The sequence below is a fragment of the Sus scrofa genome, chromosome 15 (genome assembly GCF_000003025.6).
Source record: "Sus scrofa isolate TJ Tabasco breed Duroc chromosome 15, Sscrofa11.1, whole genome shotgun sequence".
In the NCBI taxonomy this organism is placed as follows: domain Eukaryota; kingdom Metazoa; phylum Chordata; class Mammalia; order Artiodactyla; family Suidae; genus Sus; species Sus scrofa.
Genome location: NC_010457.5, coordinates 78,644,949 through 78,657,671, shown reverse-complemented (window position 1 = coordinate 78,657,671; position 12,723 = coordinate 78,644,949). Strand labels below are relative to the sequence as shown.

Sequence of the window (12,723 nt, the reverse complement as noted above, 5' to 3'; positions counted from 1 at the left end):
CAGCTGTCAGCACTGGTCTCTCTCAAGCCAGCACACATGCACTCCTCACAAGCAGAATCCAGGCCCCTCCAGCCCCTCTATGTCCAGTGGACTTCTCAGTATGGAAGGGGGCTCCCCAGGGTGAGGGCCTTCCCCTGTGGACCTTCCCTCCTTCTCAGATCTCTCCCAGGGGCACCGGCCCCCATCCTGATGCCTTTTTTTCCCATCCTACCTGGTTATGTACAGATCTTTTCCGCAGCTTTGGTTGTATAAGAGATCTTCTGTCAGTTTCCATCTGGTTTTCTGTGAGAATTGTCCCACATGTAGGTGTATTTTTGATGTGTTTGCAGGGGAGGTGAGCTCCACATCCTCCTACTCTGCCATCTTGATGCTCCCTCCTCTAAGTGGTTTTGTATCTATAATAATAAAGAATTGTATGGTCACACAGAGCATTATATAATCTGGCTCATAGGATTGGGTTGGAATCTTGAACTTTGTATACTTGCCTAATAATAAGCCGTCTCCTGTTTGTCATTTTGGAAATGGGTGGCAGAGGGCATCAGAGATCAATGCCCCTGATGATATGTGGAAAAAGACACATTTAATATAAACCTTAAAATCTCAGTTTAAGTAGAACAAGAAAAGTAGTCTAGTCACACCATATTGTAGCACACGATGAGAAAATTCAAGCTGCCCTGGGGTGAGACAGTGAAATTACACTGTTGACCCCTCCTAGGTGAAGTCAAACAAGTGGTCTGGGTGGAGAGGGCTAGAAAAAGAAAAGCATGGCTGTAGTTCCTGCTGTGGTGCAGGAGGTTAAGGACTGGGCGTTGTCTCTGTGGCAGTGCAGGTTTGATCCCATGCCCAGTGCAGTTAAGGATTTGGCGTGTCCACAGATGTGGCATAGGTCACAGCTGCAGCTTGGATTCGACCCCGGCCCAGGAACTTCTATATGCTTCAAGTTCAGTCATAAAAGAAAGGGGAAAAGAAGGGCATGGTCAAGTTCATGGCAGCCTGACATTGGATTGGACATGCTGGTGTTTACTTGATTATGAAGACCACATCAAGGACTAAGTCAATACAGGTGGAATTTACTCAGCTATGTCTAGTCCTCAATAAAACTCTGAAGGCCATGATTTGTTTTGAGGGGCTACATTAGAGATTTGAAGGGGAAAATGTACTAGGAATGAACAACTGGAAGACAAAAAATATTTTTTAAATGTTTATTAGCTTCAAAAATGGCTTCAAAAGATGAAATACCTAAGTTTAATTCTGATGAATATGTGCAGGATCTGTTCCTGAAAACTGTGAAACACTGAAAGGGATCAAGATCAAAACCAATTAAATTGATACATATAGCATGCTCAAAGATTGAAAGTATCAATATTGTTAAGATATAAATTCTCCCCAAAGTGATCTACAGATTTAACACGTCACAACCAAGTTCTCAGCAGGAATTTTTCAGATACTGATTTTAATATCTTTGCTCATTAACAGCAACAAGGGCACCCCTTTTCCAGCTAAACTACAAACTCTCCTTCACTGTACCCTCAGCAGTCACCTACTTACAGGACAGTGATGTACCCGATTAAGCTAAATCACTGCCATCATATAATGAATTACCACAAAACCTTCAGTGAAGTGTTCCATATCCTGTATAAGATGTAAGATGTATCACTAGGGAGTTCCTGTCATGGCTCAGTGGTAACAAGCCCTACTAGTATCCATGAGGACGCAGGTTCCATCCCTGGCCTCATTCATTGGGTTAAGGATCCGGCATTGCTGTGAGCTGTGGTGTAGGTCACATACATGGCTCAGATCCTGCATTGCTGAGGCTGTGGCACAGGCTGGCAGCTGTAGCTCCAATTCCACTCCTAGCCTGGGAACTCCCATATGCCACAGGCATGGCCCTAAAGACACACACACACACAAACACACACACACACGTATGCACACACACAAAGGTATCACTATCTGACCTTGTGGACACACACACACACAAAGGTACCACTATCTGACCTTGTGGACACACACACACACACACACACACAAAGGTACCACTATCTGACCTTGTGGACACACACACACACACACACACACACACACACACAAAGGTACCACTATCTGACCTTGTGGGGACACACACACACACAGGTATCACTATCTGACCTTGTGGTGCCCTGCCGGGATCTACATCCTAGAGACTGCATTCACATCCGGGATCACCAGCGAAACTATTACTTGGACCTTGATGTAAGGGGCTGTCCCAAGTTCTATTAACCCCACCACTGCTGTAAAGCGCCAGAGCTTTCAGTCTTGGGTCCATTCTTCCCACCACTAGAAGATTCTGTTACCGCCTAGAGCAGACAAAAAGGATGTCAGTGAAGCTACTATTATCCACCAAAGTTTTCTGTCATCTTCCATATCCCTCCTATGAAATAGGTATGAAGATAAACATTACACGTGGGCATCACCTCTTTGCATTAACCCAAGACTTTTATTACTTACATGTTCTACTGGTAAGAGCCTTAAAATTCATATTTCACCACAAATGAGGTCCAAATCCCATTAGTTAACTTAAGGTCATGGGCATACCCCCAAGCACTCCAGCTATCAGGAATGGATCTCTTCTAGCCCTTCTGAATACTCTTAAGAATCAGATTACTAGATGTATCAGGCTCCTCACTCATACATCACCTGGTTTCATCTCTCCAGTTGGTCCTTTGAGATGCTGATAGCAGTTTATGCTGCAACTTTTAAACCCTTGCTATTGAAAGTGTTGTCTGTGGATGGGCAGCATCAACATCACCTGGAAGCTTTTTAGAAATGTGGCATCTGAGACCCCATTCTAGGCTTGCTGGCCCCCAATCTATGTTTTATAAGATCCCCAGGTGATTGCTATATACATGGAAGTTTGAGTAGCACTGCCTACAATGACTTACCTATACTCTCCTGTTGGTTAACAAGCCCTTGTGAAGACCTATCCTGACCCAGCAATAATCAAGGTCAGCTGTGCACTGTAGACAAGGAACAATCGCCCAATAGTCCCAATTGGGGATTCTTCCTACTGGTTGCTTTTGTTGGTCACTGAGGATTGGTTTTGAGATGAAAAGGAACTTTTTCTCCAGAATGAAGAGGATTTGCCACTCCAGAGGTAGAAAGGGTAGGCTTTATCAAACAAATGTGCTTGTTGAAAACTCTAGGCCCCTTTATAACCCTTACATTTGTTCAAACACAAAGACATGGACTGTTCCTTTATTCCATGTTGCAAAGTATTTTACCAGAGTTAAAAGGAGAAATCCCCAGGCCAGTAACTTTTACCTGGCAAATGGTGAAGCTCTAGACATAGAACGAATCACATTTCCCCTGGTAGAAGCAACTGGACCCAACCCAACAGACAGTTCCAATATATGTGTCTTGTATTTAATTACCATCCAACAATGACCTTATACAAGTGAGTTAAGCACCTGTAATTATAACTAAACTGTACTCCAAAATAACAAATTAATATTGTTATCGTCTGTCTCCACTGAGGTAATCTTATGGTTTATCCTTTAATGTGATTAATTACATAGATTATAAAGATATTAAAAAACACTCCATTTCTAGGAAACAGCCTACTTTGCTCACAATGTATTAATTTTTTATACGCTGTTCCTTTCTGACGATATTTGGTAATTTTTTTTTCATGTATATTCATGAGTGAGATTAGTATACACATTAATTTTTCATACCGTCCTTGACCAGTTTTGCTTTGAGGTTTTACTAACACTATGAAATGGATCTGGTGGCTTTCTCTCCTTCTGTTCTCTGAAAGTGTAAGATAGGAACGCGAGTTTATGTTTTGGTAAAATTCACCTTTAACATCTCTTGTGGTGAGTGAGGTGCAGTTGTAGTACTAACTGCATTTCTTTAGTGGTTATTGATGGATTTAAATGTCAGAATCTCTTAAATCTCAGTAATATTTGTTTTTCTGGAAATAATTTCTTCTATACTCAATTTTTTGTTGTAATCTGTATTTTTAGCTTTTTTAACCTAAGTACTATTTACGTGCCCCCCCCCCCTTTTTTTCCCTGATTAGTCCTTGCTAGAGGTTTTTTCTGGAAGAACCCTTTTTGATACAGCCTACAAAGGCTTCCTGGAGGTTACTGCCCTTAGTTTGCTGACACAGCTGTGGCTTTACCCACCTTAACAGTGTTTCCTTATTGACGTCTTTATACTTAAGCCCATGGCTTTGGTATTTCTGTTTTGCTGCTATTCTAACTTGTCATTTTCTTCAGTATTTTATCATTTTGCAAGTTATTGTGCTACTACCCATAGTTTTTATTGTACTGATTCATTTCTGTGTAAGACTTTGAGCACACAGTGTTGTTAAATTCATTATCACTCATGACTTGAAGCTGCAGTTGGAAGTGCCTGCTCTATACGGGGGCATCATGGAAAACACTGAGGGGAAAGAATGAGAAATTGTTCATAAGTCAGATTCTTCCCATACTGTAATATAGTAAGATAAATGACGCTGTTTCTCTAATTCTTTTCAGTTTTGTACTCAGAGGTACTCCACTTTGAAGGAAGTTTTTGGACGAATAGTTAGATATTTCTGTACAGTGTTATAACAATATAACTGACTTCAAAGTATGAAACCATGACCAGATACTGTGGCCTCTTATATTTGAATTGAACTTTAAAATGTCCTGGCCTCATAAGCTGTTTCCTAAAGGAATTTTTCACCATTTAAATTTTATTATAAACAGACGTCAGAAATTACATAGTTTTGAATTGAAATGTTGACAATATTCTGGGACGACTGCAGCAAATGCAGTTCTAAGCTTGCAGAAATTAACTCCTGTGTAAATACAACATTCAAGTGAACACTGTACAGTTTTACTTAAAAATCTCTTAACAAAGTGAAAGATGGCTGCCCCTGTTCCCCAATATAAATATAAATCAGCTTTTCCGAGACAAGAAAAAAAGACTAAAGTTTTGCAACAAAAATTGTCAATCTTGCACCAGGATGAAGGAACCCAGAAACACATTCCAAATTCCACATTCCAAACTCCACTAAAATGCAACCGCAAACAAAATAAAACAAAAAAAACCCCACAAAATACAACCTTAGTTCTGATGAGTTTTCTTTCCTTCTTATTATAGGTGGACTATTTGTAATATTGGGTCCATGAAGAAAATGTTAATAGTGGTAGTAATAACAATATACACCTATATTGTCTTTACTATGTGATTAAGTGCTGCTTTAATATATATATGAACACAGATTAGATCTCATAAATTTTTAAAAAGCTAGCAATCTTGTCTCTTGCTGTTAAAAGCTTATGGTTGGTGATTGCTTAAGAAATGTGAAGAGTGTGTGGTATGATGGTTTGATTCTTTCCAAACATGTAAACAGAACAAAAGGTATAATAGCAGTTCAAGAATGCCAGGATTAAGCAAAACGGGAGCGCATTCTCTTTTGACATAAAAATTCTTTTTCCTTTGTTTTTTTTTTTTTTTTTTTTTTTTTTTTTTTTTTTTTTTTTTTAGGCCCACACCTGCAGCATATGGAAGTTCCCAGGCTAGAAGTCAAACCAAAGCTACAGCTGCTGGCTTTTGCAGCAGCAACACCAGATCCAAGCCACGTCTGCAACCTACACCACAGCTTGTGGCAACATCGGATCCTCAATCCACTGAGTGACGCCAGGGATCCAACCCGCATCCTCATGGATACTAGTCGGGTTTGTTTCTGCTGAGCCACAACGGGAACTCCCCATACCACATTATTTTTTCAAGTGGCTTTGACTATAACAAAATTATTATGGCCAGAAGTTAACCATATACAGTATGATGGAAAATTCCTTCAGGAAAAGCCAAACCAGCTTAACCCTGATTACCTTTCTGTTAAAACTCCCCATGTATGGCACAGCAATTAAAAATATAAACTAGGAGTTCCCGTCGTGGCGCAGTGGTTAACGAATCCGACTAGGAACCATGAGGTTGCGGGTTCAGTCCCTGCCCTTGCTCAGTGGGTTAACGATCCGGCGTTGCCGTGAGCTGTGGTGCAGGTTCCAGACGCGGCTCAGATCCCGCGTTGCTGTGGCTCTGGCGTAGGCCGGTGGCTACAGCTCCGATTCAACCCCTAGCCTGGGAACCTCCATATGCTGCGGGAGCGTCCCAAGAAATGGCAAAAAGACAAAAAAAAAAAAAGATATAAAATTGGTTACCTGATTCCTGACTTCTACTTGGCTACACAAGGCCACAAAGGGATCCTAACACTGGCAGTACATTTCCCTGGTTCTTTATACAGAGTCCCATTATGGAACTTACCAGCTTTCAGCCCATATGTCAGGAATAGGACAGGAACCTAGCTTGGACTAGCAGGGTTTAGTTCTGACTTCCAGCTGGTACAATTAGGATCTTTTCTACATACACTGTGAAAAGTTGTTCAAAGAGCACATTAATATAACCTTTCAAAAATCACACAACAGAAGATGTACATTTATGCAATAAATCAGTCATCTGGATGTTTGGATAATGAATGTCCAGCATAAATCAAACTGCACAAACTCTACCGCCTGCTTTCACCACTAGAATTTCCATGGTGGAAATCTAAATTCCAAATATCTCCTCTCTTCAGAGAGATGTCATGTGAGCCACCTAGCTGTAATTTCTCAAATGTTTATAGAATGTTGACCCTTGAGGATGAAAGAGACCTTTATTTAAAAAGATAAAACATAACTATATTTTTAAAAACCTCAATTGACCCAATTTATTTTCAGAATAAGAGTTGATCCATGTTGCCACTTTGTTGCCATACACAAAACATTTTATAAAATAGGGTAGACTGCCACGTCAACAGCTCCATGTAAAAACTTCACAGTGCCACAGTGCAAGCAAGTGATCACTATTAAGTATGAAGACTCTTAAGCCAGCCAGTATTTTAAGTATAGGGCAGAATATTTTTTGCGATTCTTCCTTAAAAAATGTTGGCACATTCATTAAATGTCCAAGTTATGAAAATCACTTGGTACCCACTTCTTATCCTTCAGTAATTTACATGGCATCATATTAAATGCTGGTGGGAAAAACAGTGTAATAATCTAAAAACATTTCAGGTAGCACAATAATTTAAAACCAACTAGGAGAAAGCATCCCCCAAATATTTTAATTTTCTGTCCCTTACCACAATAACAAAGTAAAAAAGCCATTATACCTAAAAAAGAAGCTACAGGAAAAGATTTCACTTTTCCTTCGAAAACACCAGCTTAGCTCTTCAAGAGAGAAACTTTAACCTTGTGGAGGTTGTTTCTAAGTAAAAACAAAATGCGTCAGTTGTACAAATGTCTCTATTAGGAAAGAAAGTGAATACTCTGAAAAGGATTCTAAGATATTCCATCATTACAAAAAGTCTAATTTTAAGCTAAAAAAAGGGTAACACATGGAACTAATATAAATCATCTACTAGTGTGTCCTATATTTCATAAAATCCATAATTAAGGAATAGAAGGTAAAAGATTTTTTCCAGCATTTGGTCACATGAGCTAGTTAGCCCTGGGCAAATCCTACACCCCGAGTCTCAGGATCCTCATCTCTTTAAGTGAGGGTCCTGGACTGATGGCCCGCCAGCATCTCTTCCATTTTAAAAATTTATATAGAATTATTAAGCTTACACAATCCTCTTGAGAATGAGGTGTTTCAATTCAATGTATTTTCCAGATAAATTCCCCATTTAAGTAATAAAGCTGTTCTTTAAACTTTTAAAATCTTAGTTTAAAATTTATTTTCAATGTATTTCCCTGTCACCTTAAAAGATGAGGTATGACTAAACAACTTCGTCTCCTGACTTCCTGGTCTCCTGGACCAGGCAGCTAACAGTGATCAGCAAATACAGCTTGAGCCCTGACTCTAATTCCATGCAGCTTGGGGCCAGACTCTGAGTCTCAAAATGAAGATGAAACTGCTTGCTCTGTATCTCTTTGTTTTAAAGCCCAATGGAGTTATCATGACATAACAAAGTATTTGCATGCTACGTTACCATGTGAATGTGAGGGGTTTTTGTGATAAGCCCAAGGTGACTCTTTCCTGATAAAATACAGATTTTTTAACATACATATTCTTTGTCAGTACTTGAGCACTTATGGTTCTAATCCTTCAGCTACCTGACTATTCTCCTACAGTCAACGTGTCTCCTAATTACGCTTTTAATTGCACCAATCTGTCTCTCCCAGTCTTAAAGTCTGACCTTTCGATAGCTGAAAACCAAAGCCTAAAGATCTGATACTTTAGCAAATGTATCATTATTACTCACTTTAAAAGCACGGTTTTCTAACTAGGTGAGGCATCGGTCTCATCTAAGAGTTTTAAAACTTGAGATTCCTGGGCTCCTGCCACAGAGTCTGATCCTTTGTCTGGAGGAAGGCCCAGAAAACTGTTTCTCAAAAGTTCCCCAGGTAATCTCAACAATCAGTACGGTTTTGGGGACTTGCTGCTTTGCCCTAAATCTCTTAATTTAGAATTTTAGCAGCTGTTTTTAGTATCAGAATTTCCCCTTGCATTAATCACAAGAGACCATGATCTTGGCTTAACTCCACAGGAAACCAATCATAATCCTTTGCAATAAAATTAAAAAATGATAAATTAACTTCAGAGTGAAGACAATGCATGTAGATGCTGAAAGATCGCTGGTTCTACAGTAACAGAGCAACTGTTTACGGCTCTAATTGTAGATAGTTGTATAAATCTGATCGTCTTATTACATCTATCATTACTAAATAAAGGACGGCAGAACTCCTCTAAAACAGAAAGATGGCTAACCTAGCTAATCAGTATGAAGATGTTTCCAGCAGACATAAAAGAATTTTTTAAAAAACCACATAGCTTCCCGTAGAAACCCAAAGATTTCTACGCTTCTGAAATCCACTCTAAAGAGAAAGGTGAGCAAAACTAGTTGTTTAAAAATAGGTTCAATTAACTGTGAAAATATTAAGTGTAATGTAGATACGATGTTGTCCTTGAGGAGATTGAACAGGCATAAATGGAACTGACTTGCCACTTACTCTACCCAGATAGTGAACTGTGAAAACGACACATGAAGTATTTGGTATAATGTAGTTCTGAACACCATCCCTTCCAAATTTAATGCAAAAGCCACATCTGGATTTTCCAAGGGTATCAAGTGTGTCTAGGCACTGCGGAATGTTGTCATGTCTTTTGGTTCTCTGCTGGGGACACACCAGTCATCAGCCTCATGGTTGGTGTTGTAATGCTTCCAGGCAGCTTTGTTATACACTGGGAGTCTTTCTATTGAGTCTGTGGACAGAGCCTAAAAGAAAAAGCGGGACTTCAAGTTAGGCATTTTTTAAAAAGAATCCATTATTTGAGAAAACATGCAATAGTATAAAAAGTATTACAAATTGAACAATATTTTTTTGGATCTGTATTTTACCATACACCATCTACTTGAATTCTAGCTTATTCTATTCTAAATGACGGCTGTTGTGTTTAATTTTTTTTTTCTTTTTTGGCCACCCCACGGCACATGGATCTGGTGCCAGGGATCAGATGGAGCCACAGTTGGGACCTACATTGCAGCTATGACAACAATGGATCCTCCTTTAACCCACTGTGCCAGGCAGGGATGGAACCTGCATCCCAGTGCTCCAGAGACATCGCCAATCCCATTGCACCACAGCAGGTACCCTAACATTTTAGAATAGAGCACATATTTGAAATAAGTTATTTACTAAGCCTATGGCAACTGCTTAATGTGTATGTTGACTGAGTTTAGGACTTGCAGTAATTCTCCAGCCAGCCTGGAAGTTGCTGAATTGAAATATTACATAGGTATGAAAGATACCTCTTATAAAACATGACCCAGAGCAGAAGTTAGTTAATTGAAAAAGTCAGTTAACTGTAAAAGCATAAAAATTCTCATATGTACCTTAACATATGTAATTGTACAATCATTTAATGAAATCTGGGTTTGATCCTGTGCCTTCTTCTGCCATTAAAGTCATGGATTTTAGTTACAGCACATGTGATTTCGGCATCATGCACAGCTGAACTTCTGTATCAACCCTCTCATAGATACCAAAATCTGCCGATACTCAAGTCCCTTAAATAAAATGGTGTGGTATCTGCATATAATCCATACAGATCCTGCTGTATACTTAAAATCAACTCTAGATTAATTATAATAGCTAATATAAATGCTATGCAAATAGTTACAATATAAATATTACGTAAATAAATAGTTGTGGGTATGCAGCAAATTTTGCTTTTTGGAACTTACTGGAATTTTTTTTTCTGCAAATACTTCTGATTCCCATTTGGTTAGATTTGTGGATGCAAAACCAGGGGATACAGAGGGCTGACTGTAATTTCATGTTTCCAACATAGTAACACCATCAATTCACTGTTCTATTTCAGTTCCTATAAATCACTAGAACCTGAGACCAACTGTTCCTTGTCATCTTCAAGTTAGGATGTTTTGGTAGGATCTCAACCTTAAGCTACAGGCATTCATTCCTCAAGATGTAGAAGAGAATGAACTGGAAATTTCATTCCAATAATGGTAAGGAAGGTCTTTGTTGTTTTTTAACGATTTTATAAGACTTCCTGTATTCTATTTTTTTCCCAAAATGAAGCTAAAAACCTTCCACATATATATATATTTTCTCTTAAATATGCCAGAACTGCCAAACTCCTGGATCTATAGACTCAAACAAAAATGTTACATTTACAGAGTTCCCATCATGGCGCAGTGGTTAACAAATTCTACTAAGATCCATGAGGTTGCGGGTTCAATCCCTGGCCTTGCTCAGTGGGTTAAGGATCCAGGGTTGCCATGAGCTGTGGTGTAGGCCACAGATGTGGCTCAGATCCCGTGTTGCTGTGGCTCTGGTGTAGGCTGGCAGCTCCAATTCGACCCCTAGCCTGGGAACCTCCATATGCTGGGGGAGCGGCCCTAGAAAAAGCAAAAAAAAAAAAGTTACATTTAATGATAAAAAGGGAAACGTGAAGACACTCTTTTTTAAGTTCTTCACAATTAAGATGGTTAAAAAAAAGAAAAATTATTACCTTGAAATAATTTTAATCTTTTCAGACAAATTTACTTTTTCTAATGTGAAGTCTTCAGCATTTCCTATAAAATAGGTGCCATCTAGTGGCCATAACAAGAAATTAGTGTCACTGAATCAGGCACCAACAGCCCACTGCAGAGCAAATCCAGTGGATTGGTGGGGCCTAGTGCTTTTCATCCCTGTGAAATACACTGATCTCTGTCTGCATAAACACATGGAATATCCCAAGCCAATAGGCTAAGTGCTTCTGCTCCCACCAGGTGAGCTATATGCTTACTAAGAGTCAACTGTAATTGTTCCTAAATCTGTTTATGTACTTAAATCTGTCATTGTAATTTGATCAAACCCCACAAAAAAACAAAACAAAACAAAAAAACCAGGGCAAGGGTTCTTTGGAAACTAAGAGGAATGCTTTGCAAAGACTCATGAAGGAGAGCCACATAAAAATTGCTGTCAAATCAGTCAGAAAACTACTGCAAGCAACTGCATAAAAATCAAAAAGGATTATGCACTTGGTTGTTTCTTTTAATTAAAGAAACCAAAACAATGCATTGTAAGAATAGCTTTTTCAAGAACGACAATCGAAACTTCAATCTGCATACCAATATACAAATAAAAGGCCTAAGCAAGTCCATCAAAAGACTGATGAATCAATGTCCACTCATGTGTTTCAGGTTAAAATTAAATCTGTAGGATAACTTTTTGATTCCCCATTTTAACCCAATTTAAAAAAATATTAACAGCCATAGTCTTGAACATTATAGTTGAGCATTTCTTTCTCATGGTCAAGGAAATCATATGTCACAATGGATGAGATCCTATGTAAAAAACCATACTCTCCTAAAACAGCATGCGGGAGAAGAAAATTTCATTACAGTTAAATATTGGCATCTTATAATCAAAAGTATCATTAAGTCAAGAAGACTAAAGTTATTACCTTAATGTAGATAACTGCATCTGTCCCATAACCTTCTAGGGAGTATAACTTTAGATCTCCTTGGAAGTACTGTGCATAAAGGCGTGATATGGGCAATCCATAACCAAAACCAGCCTGTTTGATGAGAAAATGAAATTTAATTCAGTAAGCCACACAATGAAATTCATTAAGGTAAGTGCTACTGGACTATCCCAGTGCTATCAGAGCCTGCACCTAAAAGATCTGTTAATATTTAAGTATTAAAAATGAGCAAGCTGCAGCCTAGGTGAGGACTGAATTAGCTGGCTTCCCTTTGGTCATTTAAAATTCCTCATTCTTCTTTCTGTAAAATGACCAGGGGGTGTGGGGGTGGGGAGGGGTCTGGAAAAAGCATGTTGCTTTTCTTCATTGGCCTGCTCCAGAGTATCCCAATACTGCTTTCAGCAATAGCATATAAAATACGTTCTCTCTTAGAGTTCCCTGGTGGCACAGAGGGTTAAAAAGCCAGCGTTGTCGTTGTTGAGGCTCAGGTCGCTGCTGTGGCACAGGTCCAATACCTGGCCTGGGAACTTTCACATGCTGTGGGAAAAAAAAAGAAAAAAAAAAGATTTTAAAAAAATGTTCTCTCTTTCAGGAGCAAGAGTAGAAAAGGCCTGGTTGCAACCTAACAGACATGTCTCATGACTTCCTATCCTGAATTTCCTGCCTGTGTTCTAAGTCTGGAGAGGTCCCTAACAGGTCTACTCTCTTAACTCT

At 39.1% G+C, this 12,723-nt stretch overlaps 1 protein-coding gene and 1 long non-coding RNA gene across 11 annotated transcripts in view; one reads left to right on the top strand and one right to left on the bottom strand.

The window, feature by feature from the left end:
- LOC110256990 overlaps window positions 1–10,832 on the top strand; it is a 127,589-nt gene extending 116,757 nt beyond the window's left edge. For all 9 annotated transcript variants that reach the window (XR_002339101.1, XR_002339099.1, XR_002339097.1 and 6 more), the window contains one exon: window positions 9,525–10,832. This is a non-coding gene — a long non-coding RNA (uncharacterized LOC110256990). The remainder of the gene's footprint in view (window positions 1–9,524) is intronic.
- The window catches only part of PDK1 (pyruvate dehydrogenase kinase 1), a 42,565-nt gene continuing 36,555 nt past the window's right edge, over window positions 6,714–12,723 (bottom strand). Inside the window, exons 9-10 of one of the 2 annotated variants that reach the window (XM_021074572.1) lie at window positions 11,989–12,102; window positions 6,714–9,292 (exon numbers count right to left, since the gene is read on the bottom strand). In XM_021074572.1, the coding sequence (XP_020930231.1) occupies window positions 9,152–9,292; window positions 11,989–12,102 (255 nt within the window). In that variant the 3' untranslated portion in view covers window positions 6,714–9,151. 2 annotated transcript variants of the gene reach the window in all.